General features: G+C 43.4%; 1 protein-coding gene and 2 long non-coding RNA genes across 7 annotated transcripts in view; all 3 read left to right on the top strand.

The window, feature by feature from the left end:
• Positions 1-11,029, top strand: part of FAM114A1 (family with sequence similarity 114 member A1) — a gene marked incomplete at its 5' end in the record, with an annotated part of 50,381 nt that extends 39,352 nt beyond the window's left edge. For 4 of the 5 annotated variants that reach the window (XM_083459962.1, XM_083459966.1, XM_083459965.1 and 1 more), the window contains 6 exons: positions 152-237; positions 962-1,138; positions 1,778-1,917; positions 4,138-4,210; positions 8,431-8,484; positions 10,517-11,029. In XM_083459962.1, the coding sequence (XP_083316088.1) occupies positions 152-237; positions 962-1,138; positions 1,778-1,917; positions 4,138-4,210; positions 8,431-8,484; positions 10,517-10,618 (632 nt within the window). In that variant the 3' untranslated portion in view covers positions 10,619-11,029. The remainder of the gene's footprint in view (positions 1-151; positions 238-961; positions 1,139-1,777; positions 1,918-4,137; positions 4,211-8,430; positions 8,485-10,516) is intronic. The other variant, XM_083459963.1, reaches the window with a different exon arrangement.
• Positions 1-27,332, top strand: part of LOC310686438 — a 425,293-nt gene that overhangs the window by 115,916 nt on the left and 282,045 nt on the right. The gene's annotated exons all lie outside the window — the stretch shown is intronic.
• Positions 14,253-18,973, top strand: LOC310686454. The gene is made up of 2 exons (XR_014515935.1): positions 14,253-18,029; positions 18,387-18,973. It is a non-coding gene; the product is annotated as an uncharacterized lncRNA (long non-coding RNA).

The following is a 27,332-nucleotide window of genomic DNA, read 5'->3' as shown; positions in this document are numbered from 1 at the left end:
GGAAACTTACTTATTTGCTAAGATTTAAGGAAGAGAGTAAGAAGAAATGCCTTTATAAAAAAAAAATAGGATTCATGTTTTTTGGGAACAGAATATAACTATCAAAATATTTCAAGGGTCGTTTTTTCTTGTTTCCTTTTTACTTTTGCAGCAGATGCGGGAGATGAGTTTGTGACCATGCTTACAGAATTGCTCTTTGAATTACATGTTGCTGCCACTCCTGACAAACTTAACAAGGTGGGTGACTTCGTTTGCCTTTGGGGGGAAAAGGATTCTGCCCTTCTTCACCAACACAGGGAGCATACTAGTTTTAAATAGCTAGTGTAGCACACTAGGAGGCAGAGCAGTAGTGCAATTGCAGCTTTGGTAAAGTGGTGGCTGTAAGCAGAGAGAGTTGTAATGAAGAATTATGAGTTAAACCAATCATAATTGGAAAAAGAGGTTATCTGCCTGCACTGTAATTAATATGTCCACATATTGTTCACATTCAGAAAATAGGATTTATTAGAAAAAGAGATATTAATTGCACATTTCAAGTTTGTGAATCCTTATAGGCTGTTTCTTCAGAATGTGACATAAAGCTGCTAATGTTTGAGGCCCAAAAAGCCTAAGTCAAGCAAACCCAAATTCTTTATTCAAAATTATGCAGGTCATAACAAGGGGTGAAATCGGGCAAGAATGGTGAGACGTTTGGGAATGTGAAAGATGTTCAAAACAATGAAGGAAGGAAAATAGCCACTAGCATTGTTCTGCAAATGCTTGTACAAACACTTGCAGAAATATTCATGCACTGCTAAAACAATGGATGCCGTAGTTTCATGCTTCCATGAGACGGTTTTGGCCAGTGAAAAAAATCAGGCAGCCTCTTTCACACAGTACTCAAAATATGTCATTCTAATGCATATTGAAAGAGCATGTCATTCTTCATGCTAGATTCTCTTTTGTTCTGATTCTTTTGCAGGCTAGAAAGAAAGCTTATGATTACCTGGAAGAAGCTAGACTCCCCGAATCTACAGAAAAAATGGAAGAGAACAGAGAAGAGAAAACGAAAGTAGATGAAGCGAACCAAGAAGGTGAAGAAAAGCCTCAAACAGGTGAATCTGGAGACACAGAAGAAACAAAGAACAAAACTGTAGAGGTGAGCAGATTTCAGTTTGTCTGCCTATCATCATATTTTGTTATTACACATAAGTAACCATAGTACTGACTTGAGCTGATTAAGTTGTATCTGTGTGATACATAGTTTGACTATTTCCAGGAATGAAAACTGTCTCTGTCCCATCTGAATATGATTTCAAATCAGCTGGGTCACATGCATCACATTTCGCTTGAAATACTGTGCCTATTATGGACTTAAGTAATTGGGATTAAAATACGTTTTCCACAAATCAGCAAGGAAGATTCATGCACATAGCAGACTTAATGCACATACAGATAAGGGGTGTGTGTCCTGTGCATATTCATATTGCAAGGCACATGCAGATCCGTTTGAAATGTCCCTTCCAGATGTTTTGGACTACAGGTCCTACAAGCTGTTCTGACTGGGGTCAATGAAGTAGTAGTCCAAAACTTCTGGAGGGCACCAGGTTAGGGAAGGCTGCACCGAACAGTGGTAGTTGGACCTTTCTAAAATGCATACACGTGGAAATTCTGCAAACCAAGGTAGGATCTGACTTCACCTTTCCAATGGTATTTCCCACCACTACCTTCTCTCCTCCTCCTTTTCTTCGTTGAACAATGCAATTCATCATCCTGAGCCTTTTGTTTTTCTTTCCAGGAAATTTACATGTTGTCTATTGAAAGCCTTGCTGAGGTAACAGCCCGTTGTATCGAACAGCTCCACAAATTAGCAGAATTAATCCTTCATGGACAAGAAGTTGAGAAGCCTGCCTTGGATCAAGCAAAAGTTCTAACAAAGTGAATATATTGTCATTCTGATTCTTTCAATGTGTGTGCAGTGCTTATTGAATGATGCTCCTTGCAGAAGATGACAATCAGTATTGTTTTGTCTTTCTGCTGCAAGAATACTTCCACTACTGTATCATCAGTGGAGGAGTTTTGCAGGTGCTGCAGGTGGAAAATCCTATTTTAAACACATTTCTGCTGGTGCAGCACATCTCTGAATCACGTACCCAAGTCCTTGGATCTGCCAGATGTCAGGAAATACAAACAATCCTAGGAATTAATCAAGTGTTTGTTAGAAAGTAGTAACCACCGTATTTTTCGCCCTATAGGACGCACTGTCCCATAAGGCGCACCTAGTTTTTTTTTTGGGGGGGGGGAATAAAGGAAAAAAATATTATTTCCCCCCCAGCCCCCAGAACAGGCAACTCTCCGCAAGCCGTGGGAGCCCAGCGCCGGGCTCCCGCGCCTTGCCAAGAACTGCGCGAAGTCTGGGCGTGCTGAGTTCAGCGCGCCCAGGCTTCAGCATGCAGGCAACTCTCTGCAAGCCGTGGTAGCCCAGCGCCGGGCTCCTGCGCTTTGCCGAGAGCTGCACGAAGCCTGGAGAGCGAGAGGGGTCGGTGCGCACTGAGCCCTCTCGCTCTTCAGGCTTCAGCGAAAGTCTGCATTCACCCCATAGGACGCACACACATTTCCCCTTCATTTTTGGAGGGGGGAAAGTGCGTCCTAGAGGGCGAAAAATACGGTAATAGAAAGTATAAAAACTATAAAATACCAAATCACATCATGAAATGAATCAATTGTTAATTATTAACACCAACAATCTAGAAACTAACAATCATATCAGGACAGAGATGTGGCAACATTCAGCTGTTTTTGCCACCCATTTGGTAATAGATTTATTAGTCTCATCAGGGAAGATACTCAAAAGAGTATCTTTAGATTGACCAGGAAACCTAATAGAATCCTAGGAACTGAAATTGCTTAGATGCTCAAAATTCTGTTAAGAGGCTCTTCTAACCTCCTTCAAAGAGTTTCGCTTTTCAGTGTACTAGATGGTTAAATCCAGTCCAAGGTGACTATGGGATGATGGAATCCAGAGCACACGAAAACTCTGTTTACCTTCCCGTCGCAGTAGTGTCTATTTATCTACATCCTTGCATTGTCATAGCAGTATGAGAATGCCCCTAGAATGCCTTCTTACATAAGCTGCTGTCAGGGAACTGACATCGGAGCTAGAGGCGGAGGGAAGGCTCCCAAGTGATGCTGGAGAAGGACCCAGCAGGGAGAGAGGCAGCTCCGCAGATGGGGAAGGAAATCAGCGCAACACCAGGGATAAAGGGGGGCAGATGGGGGAATCGGCGAGAGGGCTCCAGGACTCTTCACCGGACACCAGCGGGGAGAGCACAGGTCCTCCGCTACCCACACCCTCCCTACACAGAAGACTTCCGCGCAGGGAGAGTAGGAGGAGACTTGGCGTCAAACAGTTTTTATGCTGGAAAAGGTTTAAGAAACGCCCACTGACGGATTCTGCTAGCGACTGAGGCAGCCACGAAGTGAAGGGCTGTCCAGACAGAAAAGGTTTAACAAGGCAACATAGCCAGGAGTGGCGGCAACTTACGCATGAGCAACCCCTATATTCATTACAGCTGCCATTCATTTCAAATCTAAGAACAAAGGAAACGGCCTTGTACCAAGTTAAACCAGTGTGTGTGTGTGTGTTTAGCTAAGTGTTGTCTAGAGCAGTGTTTCCCAAACTTGGGTCTCCAGCTGTTTTTGGACTACAATTCCCATCACCAATGACCACTGGCCTTGCTAGCCAAGGATGATGGGAGTTGTAGTCCAAAAACAGCTGGAGACCCAAGTTTGGAAAACCCTGGTCTAGAGTGACTGGCAGTGAATCACCAGAGTTTCAGACAGGGATGTTTCCCAGTCCTATCTGGAGATTGCAGGGATTGCATCTGGAAGTTTCTGCAAGCAACTCTTGTGTACCATTGCAGAAATTTTCAGTCTTTTACACTCAATATAACATTTCTCCTACTGCATAAATGATGTTGCTATTACCGCTATTGTTTCAGTAGCAATAAACATGCTTATGTTGGTATGCCCTTGACAGTACAATACTCTTATAGAGATGTAACGTGGTGCATATATTGATTACAGCAGTAGCAGTTAATTCATCTGTGCTGTAGTGAAATAAATGTATTAGTGATATTTCCTTTGTTTCTTTAACAGTTTAACAAGTACAATGTGTAATGAAGTTTCTTCCCTGTCGAAAAATTTTGCTGATTTCTTAACTTCAGTTGGGGTAAGTTATTATGCATTTTTATTTATTTACAAGTCACTTTGTCTTGAAGTCTTATTCCTTGGTTGAGTGAGAGAACCACAAAGTAGGTACACAGAAATCCTATTTCCATTGATTATTGAATTTCACCACAGAGCCATAAGCATAAAAATATTTGGGGATCTATTTTAACTATGTCCTCTACTATTTTTGCCCAAGTTCTAGGTCTTCATTTTCTGTGGTCTCTAGGTGCTGGGCAAGTGAAGTGTGAATGAGCCCTAGATTGTGATAGATATTATGGGACAAGACGAGAAGGTGAGCCCAGGGAGTGGATTGAAAAAAGAGCAGGTTCTTCTGGAACCGGGCGGGGGGGGGGCGGGAACGGACCCTGAGAAATGCAAACTTCCAAGACTGCAACTAAAGATAGATCAAGTCTGGACTATCAACACGATTTCAAACATATTAGTGCTTGAAAGGGACCATCTCTCAAAAAGATGAAAAGCGAAGCAGGGAAACTTTTATTTAAAAAATAGTAATTCCAGTGCAGAATTTCAACATGCTTCATTTTTGTTTGATGGTGGAATTTTAAACAAGACTCCTGTGAGCCATTTTCATCTTCCTTGCATCAGCAAGCATCTTTTCAGAGTTTCTTTTAAAATAACATAATTTAATCATATTGCTTTCACTCTGAATAATTGATGCTGGTGGCAAGTTACAGGAATTTGTCTATTTCTGCATTTTCTCCCCGTGTTTTATCATATTTCTCCGAGGCAGTCTTGATAAATATTTATATCAAACCCAAAAATCCAGCGTGAAATATTAATCTGATCCAACTTCAGAACTAGGCATCTTACATGACTTTTAGTTTTGACCTTGGTGCCTCTGCACTTCAACAGTTTTGCTTGATTTAAGCACATAATTTAAAAGAGATTCAGCTCTGACTTGCTATGTGTTCATAGCAAACAAGTCCATATATAGCTATGCTACCAGACTGGAAGTTGGTGCTGAGCAGCAAAAGCTTTAGCCCTGGAAGTTGGGCAACTTCTTTCTGATGTGAATGTGCCTTTTAATGTGAAATTTCCTCTCTAGTTAGAGCGTATGTTTACTAGCCCTCTGAAAGACACCAAGTGATGCACATTTTACAGGTGTACATATATTTTGTACTGAGATATCAGTATTTGAATTTTAATGCAAAGTGAGTAGAGATCCACCTTGGTCACGTTGAAATTAATGCCGTTACCACATTCATAACCAGACATACAGCTGGGACTGCAAAGGACAGAATGGCATCTCTCCTATTCCATACAAGTGAAACTCGAAAAATTAGAATATCGTGGAAAAGCAGTAAAAGCTGCTGCCCCATTGTCCAAGCACAGTGGACCAACACCAGCTGATGACATGGCTCCCCAAATCTCTTTTCTGATGAGAGCAGTTTTTACATCTCATTTGGAAGCCAAGGACCCAGAGTCTGGAGGAAGAATGGGGAGGCAAACAATGCCAGATGCTTGAAGTCCAGTGTGAAGTTTCCACAGTCTGTGTTGATTTGGGGAGCCGTGTCATCAGCTGGTGTTGGTCCACTGTGCTTCATTAAGTCCAGGGTCAACGCAGCCGTCTCCCATGAGATTTTGGAGCACTTCAAGCTTCCTTCCACAGACGAGCTTTATGGGGATGCTGACTTCATTTTCCAGCAGGACTTTGGCACCTGCCCACACTGCCAAAAGTACCAATACCTGGTTCAATGCCTATGGGATTACTGTGCTTGGTTGGCCAGCAAACTCGACTGACCTGAACCCCATAGAGAATCTATGGGGCATTGCCAAGAGAAAGATGAGAGGCATGAGACCAAGCAATGCAGAAGAGCTGAAGGCTGCAGGCTGATAGCATCCATGCCACACCGCATTGAGGCAGTAATTGATGCAAAAGGGGCCCAAACCAAGTACTGAGTACATATGCATGATTCTACTTCTCAGCGGTCCAATATTGCTCTATTTGCAGTCTTTGTTTTGCTGATTTCATTGAATATTCTAATTTTCTGAGTTGGTTTATTTGGGGTTTTCATCAGCTGTACGCCATGATCATCACAATGATAACAAATAAAGGCTTTACATATCTCACTTTGCATGTCATGAGTCTATCTCATATATTAGTTTCACCTTTTAAGTTGAATTACTGAAATGAATGAACTTTTCCACGATATTCTAATTTTTTGAGTTTCACCTGTATATAGCAACCAGAGTTGCAGCTATAGTACTTCAACCCTGGCAATGGGGCAGCAGCATTTACTGCATCTGAGAGCAGAAGGCTGGCTTAGAAGGTGGTGGGTAGTTCACATGGCAAACACTCCTCTGTCCTTCAACATCTCACCACCACTCCCTGATCCCCAGCATTTGCTGCTTGAGGTGGCCACCTCACATTGCCCAATGGTAGGGAAGGCCTTGTATACAACTGAGGCCAAAACTTTTAGCGGTGGTTGTTTACAGATGTGATTGCTCTTACTGAACTAATTTTAAGTCAGATAGCAAGGCCAAGGAATAGCTGCAAGAGGACCATATAAACTAGTCATTATGTAGATTTAGAGCAGATGAGGCTCCCCAGATTAATAGCATCTCCACACAACTGCTAAACAATGCAGTCATTTAATAACCACATTGTAACTCTGTCCTTCTCACTTCAAGACAGCAGTTATTGAGAAACAATAAATATTTTTATTCTTTATCGCTATAGATCTCCTTCACAGTGTTTGCACTAACTATTGATTATATAAATCAATATTGTTTAACAGGCAATCATTTCTTTATGTTTCAGGGGCTTGTATATGCTGAAATAAACAAGGGGATGGGTATTGGTTTTTTTAATTACTGACTTTGAAACAGTATTGTTGTTTTTATTATTTCAGGGCTCCCCCCCCCCCATCTCTTTTTACAATCTCTTTGGGGCTGGCATTATTTTTAGTAATAATCATCACAACAGCAGCAGTAGTAATAATAATAATATTTGCTTAACACTTGCTGTGCATGGTGCTTTATAGAATAATGGTAAAAAGATATATCTGAACCCTGAGGGGCTTAAAATTTGACTAGGGGAAACAATAAATAAAGGGGGAAAGAACTGGTGGGAATGTAAATGAAAAGAATATGTGTTCCATTCACACATATTTAGCCTTAGTTTCAGTAGTGGATGAAAAATAAGACTTTATAATAATATTTTAATAATAATCTTATTATTTATACCCCGCCCATCCAGCTGGGTTGCCCCAGCCACTCTGGGCGGCTTCCAACACATATAAAAACTTAATATAACATCAAACATTAAAAACTTCCTGAATCAGGACTGCCTTAAGATGTCTTCAGAGAGTTGTGTAGTTCTTTATCTCCTTGACATCTGATGGGATGGCATTCCACAGGGTGTTCCATCATGGACAAGGTAGATTTGAAGGGAGGCAGATGTCACCAGGTAGGTGTTCTAGAAGGCAGTGCCCAGCACAAGAGGTAGCAACAGGATGAGGCCACATCTTTTGAAAGTAAGGACAAGGAACTTGTGCTGGATCTGGGAGTGAACAAGAAACCATTGTGAAGATTCGAATAGTGGTGGGTGCTGGTTTGGGGTAGCATGGGGTACGAATGAAGGGAAATTGAAGCGGTCCTACCAGAGCTAATCCTACGCTCCTCTTGGTGCATTTTCATCACATCAGCCTCCCTGCTGTTTTGCCTCTCTCCTTCCTGGTTAGCAGCAGCCACTCAGCTATCAGGACATCAGGTGAACACTATTGCCCCACTGCTGGATTTAAAGGAGGGAGACTACCAGCAGTGGGCCAGAGAAGAAGAGTGGGGAAGAGGCTGATGAAGCAATTTCTATCCACAACCTCACCATTGGAAAAATAAATACAGCTCGCTTTCTGGGATCCAAAGAAAGTTGGTTGTGTTGAAAACCAGTTGAGATTGCTGAATATCGCCAGGATTTAAGCAAGACTGAATTCCTCCGACTTGTTCCACTGTCTTCACAAAGCCTCTAGCATATTTTTGTCTAGTTTTTTTAAAAATTGCCCTTTCTGTATTTTTGCATCAATGAAAATGGTATTTTGCATTTGACACTGAACATGTGCATATTTTGTTTATACAGTAAGCCAGCACCTTCAGAATCTCACTCTTCAAAACAAATGTATTACTAAAGCAAAGAAATGTTTTATTACCACTTTCTCGATGTGTCCCTAGCATTAAACCTTGCCTGTGTTTTCATCTGAGCAGAGTGACAAAAAAGCCGAAGTCCTTAACCCAATGGTCAACAGCGTAATATTAGAGGTAAGTGTGCCGCTATTTTACATAAGGAACCACTTTGCTGTCTTTTTCAAATGAAGCTAGCATACATTTATGTCCCTATGAAGAACCATAAAAAGTAATGGTTATCACTGTAATTCCGTGCCATTTCATAAACAGTGCCATTGTGCTTTAATCACTCATCTGTGAGAGTTTAGCCATAACAGCCGTGCTGCGTTTTCTAGGAACATTTGTAAGACACGGGTGAAACGCTTCTTCCTACCTCTTACCATAATGCATTGGAAAGAACTTGCTGGACAATTTACAGTTAGTTCAGTAAGGTAGCTTTGCTTTCCATTCAAAAAAAAAAAAGCCTAGAAATAGACTCTGAACCTTAATAAAGTTTCTGCTGCTCATAAATCACTAAATATAATCTCTGAACTAAGATGAGTGCTGGAGGACGTGCCATTCAGTTCAATGGAACTTGCATAGACAAGGTTCTCAGTAGGCTGCGCCTATTTATTCATGTTAAAATTTATAAATCAATCTTCATCTAGAAATGAATTTCAGGGTGGTACGCAAAGGAATTTGAAATTCCATGTGAAACCATGATTGCACTAGAAATCTATGGTCCCTACAAATGTTGGCACTGTACTCTCAGAATTCAGACGGCAGATAACTGGCATTTCCATTGCCAGAAGATCCAAACGGAGCCAAACTAATGTTTCCATTTTATATTTATAAATTGTATTCCCCTGGCTGTAATTCACTATTGGTTGTTGCTAGGAAATGGCCATCAGCCAGCTACTATGTCAACTGCAGGAGTGTTTACAATGTAGGACATGTATCTGCAAATTCTTGAGTAGGTTTGCCTAGTTTTCTAGACAATCCTTCATACCTACTTTCTGTGCTCTGTTTTGAAGGCTTTGTTGTTTTGTCTGTCTGTAACTCAGGAGTTTATTATTCAGATGGGCAGCATTCCTAGTAATTAAAGGGTGGTATTCAACTAAGTGGGGACGTGGTTGGTGCTGTGGGTTAAACCACAGAGCCTAGGACTTGCCCATCAGAAGGTCGGCGGTTCGAATTCCCGCGATGGAGTGAGCTCCCGTTGCTCGGTCCCTGCTCCTGCCAACCTAGCAGTTCGAAAACACCTCAAAGTGCAAGTAGATAAATAGGTACCGCTCCGGCAGGAAGGTAAACGGTGTTTCCGTGTGCTGCTCTGGTTCGCCAGAAGCGGCTTAGTCATTCTGGCCACATGACCCGGAAGCTGTACGCCAGCTCCCTCGGCCAATAAAGCGAGATGAGCGCTGCAACCCCAGAGTCGGCCACGACTGGACCTAATGGTCAGGGGTCCCTTTCCCTTTCCCTTTATTCAACTAAGTGTTACTCAAAGTAGCCACACTGAAATTAATGAAACTTAGGTTATCATGTTCATTAATTTCAGTAGCTCAAGTCTGAGTAACAGTTAGTTGAACAGCACTCTCAGCCTACTTTTCTTCTTCAAAATGCCCCTGCTAGTGTGGGGTAGGGATTTGTATCAGAGCTGTGGCACAGGGGGAGAAGGGATTAACCAGATTGACCTCTGTCATTTCCCGGAAATGGCCACGGGAGTGGGGAGTCGCGCCCACAAGTGTTCTCTACAGATATTACTTGCTCTGGGAAAGGAATTTGGATTCGGACTGTGACATTGTGGAGAAATGGTTGGAATTTCCCAAACCACAAACCACAGTCTTCATCCATAGCATTTCCCTCACACTCTTTTTTGAAGAAGAAAACCAACCCAATTATTTTGCATCAAATGCCAGTGTTCCTTGAGCAAATACGTAATGTCACATACACATGTACACATGTTCAAATAACTGTGTGCATGTGTTTTGGAGCGTCATCCAGATTAGATTTCCCATGTGGACATGTTTATGGCATCATCATATTATGTGCTTCCTGTGGCAGTGCATAATGCATGTATCTCCCCGCCAAGCGGGAAGCAGGCTGCACTGATTTCAAGATAATTGGGGTTGAAAGGCACTGCAATATGAAATACACTGCAATATTAACATACATTTTCTTTCCTCATTAGGGTTGTAACAGCACCACTTACATCCAAGATGCTTTCCAGTTATTGCTTCCAGTTCTCCAGATCTCTCATCTCCAGAATGACTGTTCAAAAACACTACAATGACCACTTTGCATTTAAAAGAACCATCAGCCTAATAATCTCTTGGTTGTGTTTACAAAAATATGTCTGATGCCTGTAAAAGACACTAAATGCAATTTTGCACATGCAGAATGAGTAATACTCTTGTATTTAGGTAAACCTATTTAAACATACAGTTTCATAATAGGGGTGGAAACTATCATATTCTTTGTATTAATTTAAGGTAAAACGTGTTTATTTCTGTTTTATTGGTTGAACTTCATTTTGGGATATTGCTGTACTAACTTGCATCCCATTTTGAAACATTTGCACTGGCCTATTTGCCCAGGGTGCCAGAATGAAGTCTCCTGATCCAAAATCAGTGTAAAGAACTGAGGCACAGTTTGTTACACTCCAAACTAAGTAGTCTGGGGATTCAGCACCTAGTAGGGTAGCCAGTGGCGTAGCGTGGGTTGTCAGCACCCGGGGCAAGGCAAGTAATTTGCGCCCCCTAACCCTAACTCCCAGATGTTGCGCCCGGTGCGGCCGGCCCCCCCTGCACCCCCCACGCTATGCCACTGAGGGTAGCTGTTCTCTGCATGCATGAAGGTGAGGCAGCATCTCCTTATGTTCAACGGCACTTTTCCCATACCACATCTCCAAAAGTGTTCAACAGCACTTTTCCCATACTAACAGTTTCATGTAGCTTAAATGTAACATAAGTTTTCTTGCCTTAACGGAATCATGAACTAATGGCAGTGCTTCTTTCATAGATACAAAGTCACAACCTCGTCATTTAGATTGCTGATTCATTCAGAGGCCAGCATGAATCAATGATAGCATCCATTCATGCTTGTATGACAACCATTGTGCAGAATGCATCATGAGATTGTCTGCACTTCCTGGTCTGGTCCAAGCTGCTTCTCCCCAGTGGCAATCTCCAATGTGTAAGTGCTTTTTAGAAGGGTAGCCGTGCTAGTTTGTTGCTGCAGAAATGACAGCGGCACTGTAAAGATTGACAAATTTATTATAGCATAAGCTTTAATGGACTATATACTACTTCATCAGATATGTGATGGTGTTTAGATGACAGAAAAGGTTGGCAGTGGGGTCAAACAATGAAATGCAAAATGTGCTGTCTGAAAATTCAATTAAGGCATGAATGTGTGCAAAATAAGCACACTGACAATTCGCAACATCAGTAAGTGTTTGTGGCTGCCAAGCAGTGAAGTCCACCAATTTCCACATGCTACTCTGCCATTACTATTGACTTCAGGGTCTTTGTGGAAAATTGTGATTTATCAGTACTGTAGACACAGCGATAGTGTTTGCTGCCTCAAAGTGGAGTGCTGCTGCCATATGCCAAACCAGTGCATTATTTATGGTAGAAGTCCAGTCTCTGGTTTAGACGAGGCTATTCAGAAAACTAAACTTACTAGCAAGGATGGTGCCTTCCATTAATCCTATTGAATAATGAGCTATCATTTTGTTAAACACGACCTTTTTTAAAAAAAAAAAAAAGGTCCAAGGGCAGATTGTTTGCTTGAGTCCTCATATACCCAACTTATTGACAAATGTCATTTTCTCCCCTAAAAAGTATGTGCATATAATCATTTCTAAAAATTGGTATTTTGCATCAGAAGCAGTATGTTAAGATTTTATGTTGCTAAAATTCACAGACAATTTTTTTTTAAAAAAAATCTCTTGTGATGTGTAGCGCTTATTGCATCCTGCATATGGGATTCTCCTTTCATGTTTTATCAACTAATATAAACATCAATAAAGCTAAAGACAATGTTTGCATCCAGTAACTAACTACATTCAGAATATTGTAAAAGTTGTATCTGCTTTCTTCTCTACTTTTCTTGCCGGCAAATTCTGATAAGAGATTATCAAAAGACATTTCTCTTGTAAGATAGCGTTCTGTACAGAGAACAAATACAGCATTGTTGACTGTAATTAAAGGCAACTTGGAGAATCCTCTTTCTCTCTCACAATTTGTAATGGGCAGGGCAGATAAAGGCAGAAAGCTTCCAGATCCTTACTGTAAATTATCTTCAAGCCAGCAGCTTCAGATCCTTCACATTCCTCAGCAGTATTTAAGAAGTGAGATAATTTCTTTTAGCTTAGTAGACAAATGGAAGGACTCACAAAAGCAGTGATTTTTTGGGGGGAAGAAAGGGCCAGCCTTGCCAGGAATCCAAATAAATTCACCACTTCGGTGTAAGCACAAAAGCACTTCTCCAGTTCTATCTGCCCATATACTATCATATGTTTCCAAACTGAGTTTGCCTTTGTCATTAACTTCTAGTAACTTTTTCCATCTGGGAAACTAATTTGTGTCTCCAAGCTGTTCATCCGAATATGTGGCTTCAATACTCATTTCTTTTACATCTTCAGTTTCTTGAAAGGTGATGAAGGAAGGGAAAGCATTTCCCCCCCGACATAGCACAGACAAATTTGTGAAGGATTTTTTGCCAGAGCGCTGCCATAAAAGAAATTTGAAATATGTGTTGTCTTAACCAAAGAGTTTGCTTCTAACTTAACCACCACATCGTCTTTGGAATAATCAATTATATTATGTAATAATAGAAGATAATGTTTGTGTGATATCTTTTCTGCAGGACCATATGGTTTGTGACCAGCTTTTCAAGATGATCCTTGGTGTAGTAGTGGTAGTATTTTTTTACCATTGATTAATATTGGCTTGAGGTGTTTTCCATCTGTGAGCAGGCTTGACTATGGTTGGATAGACCAGTGTTTCCCAACCGGTGTTCCGCGGCACACTAGTGTGCCGTGAGATGTTGCCTGGTGTGCCGCGAGATGTTGCCTGGAGGCAGGCGGGCGAGGGCGTTTGCTTCCCGGAGGACTTGTGGGAAGCCGCCCCTTCCCTGGGCGACGCGCCGCCTCGCGACTCCGGAGTCAGTCCCGAGGGCTCTCGGAGGGACTCGCGAGCGACGGCGCGGCGGCTCTGGGGCGCGCTCAGCCGGGCCGCCGCGCGCCCCCGCTGCAGCTGCCCGGCGTGGAGCGCGACGCAGAGCCGGCCGGGCTTGGAGGCGCCCAGGTAGGGCCGAGCCGGGCGGGGGCGGGGAGGTCTCGGTCTGCTGCGGGCGCAGGAGGGCGAGCGGGAGAGGGGGAGCCGTCGGGTCTCCTGGAAGGAAGCGAGGCGGCGGCTGAGGGGGATGCAGCCCCGTCCCCAGCAACAGGCGCTCCTCGAAGTGAGGCCACAAGTCGGGGCTCGGACAGGGCCTGGAAGCAGCGGCTCCGGCTCTTGGGAGCGGAGAAGGGGACTTCGAAAGCGGCCTGGAGGAGAAAAGCCCCAATGCAGCGAGAGCGGGGAGCGTGCTGCCTTGTCCAGGCCTCCTCGCTTTGTGCCGTCCGCTGCCGGGAGCAGGACACGGGGGCTCCTCGTTCGCATGCTTTCCCGGGTGATCGGTGAGGGTTAGGGTTAGGGTCCCTCAGTCCCTCGCTTTGCTGCCTCCTCCTCCCCCCACCCCCAAAGCTTGGAGGTTCCCCGGCAAGGGGGAGGGAAAAAAATTGAAAGTTACACTTTCGTGCGTCCCTCCCGGCGTGACGCTGCGCGCTGACGTCACGGGGCTGTAATGGTGGTGTGCCTCGAGATTTTTTTCATCAAACAAGTGTGCCTTTGCCCAAAAAAGGTTGGGAAACACTGGGATAGACTGCTGTTATTAGCATTGTCTGCAGCTGCAACAATCAATAAGTTGTGGATTCTGCTTCCTTGGAGGTTTTTAAGGTGAGCTTGGATGGCCATCTGTCATGGATGCTTTAATTGAGATTCCTGCATTGAAGGGGGTTGGACTAGATGACCCTAGGGGTCCCTTCCAACTCTATGATTTGCTCATGCTGACATGGTAAAAGGACACACTCGCTTATGCTGAAGCTGTTTTATGATCTCCACTCACTCCCACTAAATTTATAGAGCTCCTTAGTGGGATTCAAGAGTTGGGAGAGAGAAAGTTTGTTTATAACTGTGGCGTTTGCCCTCCTAGGTGTGTGATAACATACTGGGTTCATAAGGAAAGGGTTAACTTATTGTAAAATGACTAACTGATGGGAACCCAAGGGGAGAAGTTAGGAGTTAGTGTTAGAGTTGTGGAGAAGACAGTCTGGTGTTAGAAGAGACGGAGAGGATAAGTCTGGGTTGGGCTAGTCTGGTGTGAGAGAGTGAGAGAATTTGTTGAGAGGAGTCAGTTAAACAGTTGAGATAATCAGTCAGAAGGTGCTAGGAAGGTATAGGCCGGTAAAGAAACTAAAGTTGAAGACACTGACAGGAATATTATCTGAGAAACCATAAACTTGTTAATGTTTATAAAATAAACTTGTTTATTTGGTTCACTTTTAACAACTGTCTGGACTCAGTGTTTTACCCGAGAGTAACGGGTTAGTGGCAGCGGGGAAGCGAGCATAGTGGTGGCACAGGGATCAGTAGACCGTTAAACATCCGGGAACCCTGTGCGATCACCACAATAACCCATTTCTCAGCTGGAGTTGCTCTCAGTACAGCTTACAAATTAGCAAAAATAATGCAATATCTGCCCACCTGCTTACAGTCTTAAAGGCCATGGCACAAAAGACAAAAGGTGCAAGGAGGAAAGAGGAAAGCAAGCTAACTCAGGTGCCAAATTCTTAATGTTGCAAGGTTCTAATGATGATGCCATTTTGGTAGAAATGGGCTGCTTGCAGTTCAAAAACAGGCCCTGGTAGTATCTGGGGAGCCAGCCTTCCTGGAAGTGGCCATTGCAGCCAAAAGTGGTTGATTTTGCAAGGTGGAGCATTTGCCTTCAGGAGCCTAGCTGGAACTTGCTGGCTTCTGGCCATTCCCATCACAGCATGTAGAGTCATGGAGGCCCTGTTGATACCATCATGGCCAGCACAAATAATTCTGCAACTCTTACAGGGCAGATGGAAGCAATGGCCTCTACAAGGGTCTGGAGGGGCCCACCCAACTGATGAGATGTCAGTTCTATGCTATCTGTTGCATCTAAAAAGTCAGCAACAGTGCAGCAGTAGTAATATTAATGTGTCCGCTCCATGTGTGAATCTGGGGCAATTACCGCTAGTGCCTCCCCTTTAAAAGGCCCTGATAGTGCACAAGTAGAGTTTTGCTACAATATTAGGCATGTTCGTGATATGCCGGCAAAGAATCCTCTTTGGTTTCTATGAGCTCATTCGGCGTGGAATACTCTTTGAGTTGAGTTAATCCAGGGAGAGAACTACCAAGAGAAGCGACGGAAATAGATTGCTTTAATAGAGGTGAACTTTTAACTAAAGGTTGTGCAGGAATATGTTGTAAGCCTTGGGGGACATTTTAAAGAGATGGTAGGAGAATCGTTTAAAACGGTAGATTGCTTATTTGAAACGGGGCTTCCTGTAGATTTTTCCGAAAAGGCTTAAATTATGCATGTAATGGGCTACTGCTTTGTCCATCGGGAAAATGAGTAATACACTACTGAATGAAATGCAGAGCAAGCTGTCCCCATTTGATTCCTTAAAATGCATCTCCGATTACTCTTTGTGCAGCTACTTGTGCTAGGCAGCCTTTACGCACCTAAAATCAATTAGTTCATTTAAATGTAGTTTTCTCAGTGCATAGTTGTGTACAAAATAAAGTTCCTGATACAACAGCAGTGGTGTATTAAATGTTTTAGGCTGAAATTCTATACACTCTTGGGTTGAGAGTTAAGTCCCATTTGACTTCATGGGACTTACTTCTGAGTAGACATGCATAGGATTGTGTTGTAAATGAATTAATCATTAAATAACACTGGATTTGCCAACTTCAGAATACTTCCTTCCACATCTTGTGACTTTTATTTTTCGAATGACGCATTAATGGAAGCCAGATATAAAGAACCAACAGTCTGTGTGACCATTTGCCAACCTCGCTTAAAACAAGGACTCTCCTAAAATCCGTTTGAGAATTCATTTTAATTAGGACTCAGTGTTCACTTTTTCTCTTAAGAATTCTTCTCTTGCTCTCTTACTGAATCCTGTTTTCTCTTCTGCTTGTTTCATCTGTTAAATTAATATTGAAGTTGCCTAATCCACTAAAGTGGTACTGAAATACAATTCCTGCTGATTTCTGGTGCAGTTGTAAAGTGACTTCACTCTAAATGTTTCATTTAGAATATCTTGCTTTCTTAAACCAGTTTAACCCTTGTTTTCTACTAAAATCAGATGTTTGCTTGTTGCTATTTAGAAGATTCAGAATTGCTTTCATTACTTGTTTAGGACTCCAGCCCATTGGGACCACATCTCATGGAAACACTGTTGAAAATTAATGATAGCTGTGTGGGTCATCTTCATCTCCCACTCATCTTAAAGGGGATTCTGCAGGAGAGTGTCCCAGTAGTTTATAGCTTCAACCTCTTGCTGTATTTAACATGTCATTTGGCTTGAATATCAGGGGGGGGGGCATTTTAAAATATTCACAAATATGCAGGAATTCTGGGACTGTCATTAAACCTGATGATCTTAAAGTGGTTGTCTAAGGCAGCAGATCACAGAAGGTGTTCACCTGGGGAGCCTGTATAGCTGCCAGGAAAGAGTTCTTTGCATCCAGACTATTATTGCATACTTCCTAACAAGGTCCTGCCTATGGATAGAAGCTTAAAGGTAAAGGGACCCCTGACCATTAGGTCCACTTGTGGCCGACTCTGGGGTTGCGGTGCTCATCTCGCTCTATAGGCCGAGGGAGCCGGCGTTTGTCCGCAGACGGCTTCCGGGTCATGTGGCCAACATGACTAAGCCGCTTCTGGTGAACCAGAGCAGCGCACGGAAACGCCGTTTACCTTCCCACCAGAGCGGTACCTATTTATCTACTTGCACTTTGACGTGCTTTTGAACTGCTAGGTTGGCAGGAGCTGGGACCGAGCAATGGGAGCTTACCCCGTTGCGGGGATTCAAACCGCCGACCTTCTGATCGGCAAGTCCTAGGCTCTGTGGTTTTGTTCCACAGCAAATGCCAGCTCCTGGCGCAATTTTCATGAAGAGACTGGCATGACAGAAATGATGATAATGTAGCTTATTATTTTAAATTTTAATAAATCTATATTAATAAATATATGAAACTGAGATCATGCAAATGGAATCACTGAAGTGGAAAAGACTGTCTGGCAGGGGCTGTAGAAAAATTGAGCCTTTCTAGAAGAAAGGCAGCCAACATGGTACCCCTTCAAATATTGTTGGACTACAACCCCCCACCATCTCTGTCGAAAAATATGGAGAGGCTATGCATGGAGCAAGTGGAAGATGCCAGCTGAGGCAGGGAGTGAAAGAGATCTATACAGACCTGTGCATGGCAAAATGCAGAAAAATAAGCCACCAGGTGAAAGAAACTCAGGAGGGCATTGACTAGTGCATCTGGATTCTTGTTACTCCTCCTAGGAAACTGATGGTTTCAGAAAGCTATTTGATAAGCCATACTGGGACGCGGGTGGCGCTGTGGGTTAAACGACAGAGTCTAGGACTTGCCGATCAGAAGGTCGGCAGTTCGAAACCCCGCGATGGGGTGAGCTCCCATTGCTCGGTCCCTGCTCCTGCCAACCTAGCAGTTAGAAAGCACATCAAAGTGCAAGTAGATAAATAGGTACCACTCCGGCGGGAAGGTAAACGGCGTTTCCGTGCGCTGCTCTGGTTTGCCAGAAGCGGCTTAGTCATGCTGGCCACCTGACCCGGAAGTTGTACGCCGGCTCCCTCAGCCAATAAAGCGAGATGAGTGTCACAACCCCAGAATCGGTCACAACTGGACCTAATGGTCAGGGGTCCCTTTACTTTTACTACTTAGGTGCAGCATATGTGTAGCACAAATTTTGTAAAGAACCCAATGGAGCGTACTTCTGAGTAGATATGTAGAGGGATTGCACTGTTCCTTAGCTTTCCTCTCTTTCTTGATTTGTATAGTAAAACTCTCTTTTGTGCCAGCCACGCTATAGAACCAAAGAGTTGGAAGGGTTCCCTGAGGATCATCTAGTCCAGCCCCCTGCAATGCAGGAATATGCAGCTGTCCTTTATGGCGATCAAACCTGCAACCTTGTTATCAGCACCACGCTCTAACCCCCACAGTTTATGGACAATGTTGAAAAGGAAGTTCTTATTACGTATACTGGAGTCACCCAATGAAACGGGCGAGCTGTTTTTTAACTCAGGTGTGAAACCTAACATTTCCTTTTCCAATTGTAACGAATGATATTGGCAACAGTCCTGTCTGCGGTTTTCCTTCTTTAATTCATGTTGTTTTCCAAGCGAGGCTCCAGTAACAACAGCGAATCTGAATGGCATTAGAAGCTTTGGCACATTCTGGGTCACACAGCTTGTGTGACTTATCAAGCGAAACATAACCTGAGCTCAATAAACCTATTTTATCAAGAACGCAGCAAATTAGCTTTTCCTGCTTCCCAGGGGCTACAGAAACAAGCATGTGGCAGACCATACATAGAGGATAATGGCAAGTAGTAATGATGATTATGTTTCATCCAGTATCAGAGGCAGTATGTTCTGAATCAGTGCTATTTTTCTAGAAAAAGAGGTACCGGATGGAGCCTCACCATGAACATCTCCCTTGTTCTCTCACAATGGCAATAATGCCCACCTGAGAGGTGCCGCAACTGAGTTCCAGCGATTTCCAGCTGGGGAAAAAAGCTCTGCCTTGAATACCAGTTGCTGGGGTCATGAGCACAAGAGTGCTGTTATGCTCATGTCCTGCTTGCTGACGATTATTCATCCATCCAGCTGTTTTGAAGATTCATACTCTGACTTGATCAAAGTACCGTCAAGGTATTTTACAACAGATTGCAAATATACAACTTTATCCATACAAAAATAACCCAACAGCTCAAGTCTTTGAGCCATTGGGTGAGGCCAGAGCATAGCTGTCAACCTTCCCTTTTTTGCAAGAAATTCTCTTATTCCAATGCCATTTCCCGCTGCTATCGCAGATTGTTAGGTATCCCGTAGACTGTCCCCGGGACAGGTGAGGCTGCTGATCCCTTATTTTCAAATCTGAAAGTTGACAGTTATGGGCCAGAGTATATTTCTTGGTAAATATCTCCTCAAAATTCCACCACTTCTTATGTTCTTTTCCCGTTTATACTGGCTCGGCCTATCCTACTCTGAACGTGGCCACATTTCTTCTTCATCATCATTAATAATAATAACTAAATGTATATACTGCCCTTAATTGTAATTTCTTAAGGCGATTCACAGACTATGATCTCAGGTGATTCGCAAAATATTCATTGGATGCCAGGACTAGACATCCACTCTCCCATCAGCTCTGAACAGAGGAGTAAAGAATTTCTCTCTGGAAGTGAGGGTAGCAGTGGCTGATGTAGATGTTTTTCCTTTCCATTTGTGGGAGCAGGGCTTTTTTTCAGCCAGAACTCACCGGAACTCAGTTCTGGCATCTCTCATGTGGGCACCACTGCCATTACAAGAGAACAAGGGAGTTCCAGCCCCTCTTTTTCTAAAAAAAATAGCACTGCATGGGAGTGGCTGTTGATGACCATAGGTGCCATCTTCCAGGGGCTGAGAACCTTTCAGCCCCCAGAATAAAATATTTGAACCAGCAGAGCCCTCCCCCCAAGTTAATGGATACCCCACAAGCCAATAACCTCTTGTTGCTCTCTGCTTGGAGCAGCCAAGAGGTTCTTGCTGCAAGGGTTGATAGCAGCAATAGAGCTGTGAATTTGTAGAGTGGAAGGGAAGGCTGAGAGGAGTTTGTGGTTCCACACACACACACACACTTTCTAGCTCTGCCTCTATTACTAGAAATGAGAAATGGAAATGAAATCAGAGAAGTCAAGGAGTCCAGGCTAAGGAGCACAGAACCATGAGCTCTGCGATGGAACACCAACCACCTGAGAAGCGTTGGGACAGCCACACACCCATCCACGCCAAAGGTAGGCAAAAAAGAGCAGCCCAGGTTCCATCAGATAATATTTTGTACCATTTGTGTGTGTTCCTATTTCCCTTGCAGGAAAGGGAGTCTATAAATGCAATAGATAAAAAATAGATTAAGGAGGCCAGGGCAGCAGATTTGGGGTATGTGTGTGCGATAATGTGAGAGAGAAGAGAGTTTCAGTTTTATTCAAGTTTGTTGTTGATGACGTACCAAGAATACACCATTTTGTGGTCCTGTCCCTTTTTCTGCTCCCTTAGGTGGGGCAGCTGTTTTGCTCTATGCCACTCACCAACGGCAGCCATCTTGTGACTGGCACCCATGGTGCTTTCTCATAATTCTAAATTTCCTCACAAGCCCCAAACAGTTGGCACTCCCCATGGCATCCCAGCAGCAACTGGAGGGCATTACTTTGATTAACCCTGTCTAAGACCTTTCTTGGTGCTTAAAAACCGTTTTGTGTTAGGGTTTGCTGTGGGTACTCCTGCTGTTGTTTTCACACACCGTGACTTGCTAGAAGGATTACCTACCAAACATTCCAATTTAATTCAGATAAGAGCTTCTGTCTGCTCTATCAGTCTCAAAAGGAATATCAAAGCTAGAAAAGGACTCGAGAGCTTTCTAAAAAGAATAATCTCTCAGCATGTCTTAATAGGACACTGTCAAAAATTCAGGCTGCTTTGAAGTTGCTAGACTCTAACTGCAGCAATCTAATCTTACTTAGATGAAATAAGCAGGTAGTGGAGCACAGAGGTAGGGACAGGGAAGGGTTTTTGCTGTTTTTTACTACTGAGAATTTGAAAGGAAACAGCTCTTCTGAGCTATCAAAATATGCCGTTTAATAACCATTGTTATTCTTAAGCAGAACCTAGTTATAATGTGCACACTAAAAAAACAGGATAGTGAACCTTTTACAACCCGGTGGGCAGGCAAAAGTAGACGGAACAACAAATGTTTATATATATATATATATATATATGCAGGTTTTGGTGTCTTCGGGTGTCTTCCCGTGTAAGAGTTGGGGTGTCTAGGCGACGTTTCGACGAGGTCTCACTCGTCATCTTCAGGCTGGTGCTTTCGGCTTCTTGTTACTGGAACAGAGCAGGATCTCAGTGTTTGAGTTCCTATAAATACTGTTGAGGGGGTGTGGTGTATAGCCTCCAACGTTCTGGGCAGAGAGGAAGTTCCCAGGTTAGTGTGCCTTTTCTTCTTTTGTTCCTTAATTACTTGAGGGATATCTTGAGTGATTTCTTGAGTGATATTCTGAGTACCACTTAGGTGGGTCATTAAGTGTGGATTAGTTGCTAAAGCTTTCGTGTCTTGACCTCTTGAGCTTGTGAAGAGTTTTTCTGAGAAGATGGCTGTACTGCACTTAGTTGTGCTCTGGCTTGGCTTCGTGTATAGGGGCGAGCTGTGGTTTTGTGCCCTGTGCCAGCCAGATCTGTGTAGGGATTGCAGGGGGGTGCAACACATATATATATATGCTTTCGTAGATTTTCACGGGTACAGGAATGCAGGTTTTGGTGTCTTCGGGTGTCTTCCCGTGTAAGAGTTGGAGTGTCTAGGCGACGTTTCGACGAGGTCTCACTCGTCATCTTCAGGCTGGTGCTTTCGGCTTCTTGTTACTGGAACAGAGCCAAGTAACAAGTTCTGTTCCAGTAACAAGTTCTGTTCCAGTACTCTGTTCCAGTACTCTGTTCCAGTAACAAGAAGCCGAAAGCACCAGCCTGAAGATGACGAGTGAGACCTCGTCGAAACGTCGCCTAGACACTCCAACTCTTACACGGGAAGACACCCGAAGACACCAAAACCTGCATATATATATATATATATATATATATATATATATATATATATATATATATATGCAGGTTTTGGTGTCTTGGTATATATATATAATGTCTCTCTGTGTAACTAGCATACTGCAGATATATCTATAGCATCTATATCTATATTTTAAGATGTATTTTAATTAATTGATTGCCTGTTTTTATATTCTTTGTATACTGTGTTAGTTTTATGTTAGCTGCCCTGAGCCCGGCTCCGGCAGGGGAGAGCGGCGTACAAATAAAACATTATTATTATTATTATTATTATTATTATTATTATTATTATTATTAATTATTATTAATTATTATTGCAGTGTGCTAGTTACACAGAGAGACACACCCTGCTCTGTGCTTCATCCAGGCAAATGAGAATCATGATCAGAGTTCACAGAAACATTCCAGCCGCGCAAAAGAGGGTGAAGAGAAAAGCAATGAGATGAGGGGTGTGGCTTAGGACAGGGTGTGGCCTGGGGGATTCCCGGGGGGCCAAAGAGAGAGGTCTAGAGGGCCATGCACTAGAGGAGAAATGTAAAAAGGAGGAAGGGAAGCTAGTATCATATTGTAGGAAGTGGGAAGGAACAGCAAAAAAAGGAATCTTAGTGATGCTTTGAAGGGACTGCATAGTATTGATCAGTAAGAGATAACTGTTCTTGAAACCCAGTGTTTCTGGTGTAATAATAATAATAATAATAATATGCGATTATTTATACTCCGCACATCTGGCTGGATAGCCCCAGCCACTCTGGGCTGCTTCCAACACATATAAAAACATAACAACAAACATTAAAAATTTCTTTTAAAAAATGAAATCAACCCTGAGCATAAAAAGAGGGCAACATTTAGAATACTCATAGACCTATCCTATACATGTCTATTCTGTTCAATGAGACTTACTCCTTAGTGAGTGTAGCTAGGAATGCACCATATAAAAAATAAAACACAAGGACAGAGAATTGTGCTTTTGTAGGTTTGACTAAAACTGGTCTAAGAAGTTGCCTTTCGCTGCATTTCAATAAAATCTTCTGAGCTGCAGCTCTTCAATGTACAATGTTCAGGGATTGTCCCAGCTTTTCAGGTCATCTTGGCAGCATTTATATACAGTTTAAAAATAGTCTTTATCAAGGATTCCAGTGGTGGGGCAGAAGGGGGGGACGGGTCACAACACTATGTGAAGCCTGAGCCAATGACAGACAGAGCTAATTATTTCTAGATTTGTCCCAATCCCTTTTCTCCTCGCTGAGTTCTTCAAGGACAACCCTGAGACTAAGAAGGAGGCAGCTGACAGGCAGTTCCGCCCCCTGAACTTGTAAGCAGAGTCACTTAAATAATGCAGATGGAGTCTAGAGAGAAAAGAAACGGACGATAGGTTACAGGGTGAACTGAACAAATACAGTTTGCACATCCTGCTTCTCCCAGGGCAATACCTCCCTGCAAAACAGGCTTGCCAAAGTGTCTCCACAATCCTGAAGCCAGCACCAATTCACTGTGGAAGGATGTGTGGATCCAGAATTGGCCTCCACAGTCACTTACAGACACACCGTTAAGACTGTGTTCATGGAAGACCATCTTACTTGGCTACGAGTGATTGCCAGAGAAGAAAGAAGATGATTTATTATATGCCTTGCCACAGTGCTGTTTTTCTAGAAAAAGAGGTGCTGGAACTCACTATGAACACCTCCCTTGTTCTCTTATAATGGCAATAGCACCCACCTGAGAGGTGCCAGAAATGAGTTCCAGAGAGTTCTGGCTGGAAAAAAGCCCTGCCTTGCTAGTCTGCTGTTCTAAGATAAACGCTCATCAAAAATCATCTGCTCTTAAGGCCCTTAGATGGTACGTATGAAATAATGTCCAAAACTGTGGCCTATACCAAAATGTATGCAGCCCCTTCCAAGCATGTCTACTCCAAAGCAAATCCTATTGAGTTCAGTTGTGCTTACTTCCAGGTAAGTGGGTAAAGAATCACGTGAAACCACATGTGAAGAACCAAATATGGATATGGGTGATCAGTGATTTCCCCCAGTGTTTTTGTAAGAAAAATGAAAATGCAGAAACAACCATTTCAAACTTGCCTGTGCAGATTTATTTTAATGACTATGTCCATTTCAGACTTAAGCATTCTTTAAAATATGTATTTGCCGCTCTTCTTATTAAATCTGAACTGCTAGGCATGGCATATAGCAATGAGAGAAGCAATTTCCAAATCTTCTGGAGGGAAAAGCCATATAAATGGAAGGGATTGGCGTTATGAAGTATTAACGGGATGTTAAATTGCTGCATATCATATTTGCAATGGGCAGTTTACAATCTGTTCATCCTGATGGATTTAGCACTAGGGAGTCTGAAGCCCTGGCTCGGCAATTTCTGTCTGCTGTTGGTAATTTATGGTGAAACTGTGCCCACAAATAATGTGTCAGCACAGAATGAATTTGGGACCCAGCTCTGCCCAAACAGCTCCATTATGTTCTCAGGGGCAGTAATGAATGGGAAGTAAGGAAAAGTTGCCGTAGAGATAATGAATCTGAATACTAATGGCTTGTGCTTGCGCAAAAAATAGGATTGCAATTTATCAGGCGTTACCAAATCCATTCGGTGCCTCAAATGAGAGTTTTTTTGGAGGAAAAAGATGCCATCATTTAAGAGCAAGTTAGGTTTAGTTTTGCATTTTACTGTAACCCTTTAATGACCTGCGTGCAAAAACTCAAAATGGAAACACTGTCCCTCTGGTCTCCAGATCCGTACATACATTTTGAAATTGCTTGCCTGCTTATGATCCACCAGAGAATCTATTGTCTAATAGAATGGAGGTGGGAGTGCTGTTCTTTCCCCTCAAAGAGATGACAAGGGTAAAAACAATGTAAGTCCCAACTCAGTCCTCAAGGATCACCCTCTTGCAGACAAAACCTGGATGTTCATTACTAGATCAGGGCAACTCACTTTGTGCTGGATGCCAAATCCAAGTCATGGTGAATGTATATTATTTCTTTCCCTGCTATGGAGGAATCTGCTTTATATCAGAGTTAGATATTGGGTCCTTTTTGCCCCGTATATTGTCTACAATGACAATGCTGGAGGAGACTCTTGAGAGTCCCATGGACTGCAAGAAGATCAAACCTCTCCATTCTTAAGGAAATCAGCCCTGAGTGCTCACTGGAAGGACAGATCCTGAAGCTGAGGCTCCAATACTTTGGCCACCTCATGAGAAGAGAAGACTCCCTGGAAAAGACCCTGATGTTGGGAAAGATGGAGGGCACAAGGAGAAGGGGACGACAGAGGACGAGATGGTTGGACAGTGTTCTCGAAGCTACCAGCATGAGTTTGACCAAACTGCGGGAGGCAGTGGAAGACAGGAGTGCCTGGCGTGCTCTGGTCCATGGGGTCATGAAGAGTCGGGCACGACTAAACAACAACATTGTCTACAATGACTAGCAAGAGCAGCTTTCCAGGGTTTCAGACAGGACTCTCCCATCTCTACCTAGAGATGGCAAGGATTGAATCCAGGCCATTTTGCATGCACAGCAAGAGCTGTATCACCTCTACAAATACAAATCATTTTGACATTGATGCATAAGTGATGGAGGGAGGACCTATACATTGCAGGAACCAAGCACAGAAACACCAAAGACTGAGTCAGACCGTTGGTCCATGTAGCTCAACCTTACACCAGGGCTATCTTTAAAGCTCTGTTATCAATTCATTCACTTGCCAAAGCAAGGAGAGTCTGCCTGTTACCCCAGCGCTCCGGCAGATGACATATTTGCTCCTGATCTGGAAAATTTCCTGCAGTTATGCTCATTCCTCTGCATCACTGTTTTCAGCCCTATGTGGAGATTGCAGAGTTTTAATCTGGGATCTTCTCCAGACAAAGCATAGGCTCTACCATTGAGCAACAGCCATCTTAGAAAACTACCTCTGCAGTTTTAAAAACGATTAATCAGAATACACCAGTGAGAAAACTGGGCTGGCTCACATATGCATTGCTTGATTTCCACCTCATTTTTATTCCTTTCAAAGTTTGATTTGCAAACAGGTAACGAAAGAGATGAGAAGGTGAAAAAAAGAAGTAGCATCTATCTATCTCATAAAATAAATGGGGAAAATAAAATTGAGAATAAAACATATAATTACTAATTACATAAAAAAGTAGTAACATTGACTACTGTCATTGGGAAGATTATCTTTCTGCTTAACACAGCTTTTGCAAAACTGGAGAAGAATTGGTTTCTTCTCACTTGATTGCTTAGAACTTGATGATTGGCAGTTAGGCGTGAACCCTTTACATGTACTGCTTTTGAAGTGACATTAAAGTAAAGGTAAAGGTACCCCTGACCATTAGGTCCAGTCGTGACTGACTCTGGGGTTGTGCTCTCATCTCACTTTATAGGCCGAGGGAGCTGGCGTTTGTCTGCAGACAGCTTCCGGGTCATGTGGCCAGCATGACAAAGCTGCTTCTGGCGAACCAGAGCAGCACACGGAAACGCCCTTTACCTTCCTGCCGGAGCGGTACCTATTTATCTACTTGCACTTTGATGTGCTTTCGAACTGCTAGGTTGGCAGGAGCTGGGACCGAGCAACGGGAGCTCACCCCGTCTCGGGGATTCGAGCTGCCAACCTTCTGATCGGCAAGTCCTAGGCTCTGTGGTTTAACCCACAGCGCCACCTGCGTCCCTCAAAGTGACATTGGGTGATGTCAGGGGTTTAGGAGCAGAGGCAAGGGCAAGGGAGGAAACAGAGAGCGAAGGGGAGGAGGCAGAAGAAAAGATGAGTGATGACGACGACCCGAGATCTCCGAGTCTTTCCAGTGAATCAGAGGATTCACAGAAAGGAGCACCAGTGGCCAGGGCAAGGGGGGAGTCTAGGGGGGCACCCCAGGAAGATAGAGCCAGAGGGGACTCAGAGGAGAGCAGTTGGAAATCGGGACCAGCGTCACCGCCAGAGAGCAGGGAAGAGGAAAGGAGCCAGGGGGCAAGCACTGGCAGCTCACCACAGGAGGGAGGGCACGAGTCAGGAGTGG

The sequence above is a fragment of the Podarcis liolepis genome (assembly GCF_965112155.1).
Source record: "Podarcis liolepis genome assembly, chromosome: 9".
Lineage (NCBI taxonomy): Eukaryota > Metazoa > Chordata > Lepidosauria > Squamata > Lacertidae > Podarcis > Podarcis liolepis.
The sequence above is the reverse complement of the archived record's forward strand: the minus strand, read 5'-3'. Positions and strand labels throughout refer to the sequence as shown.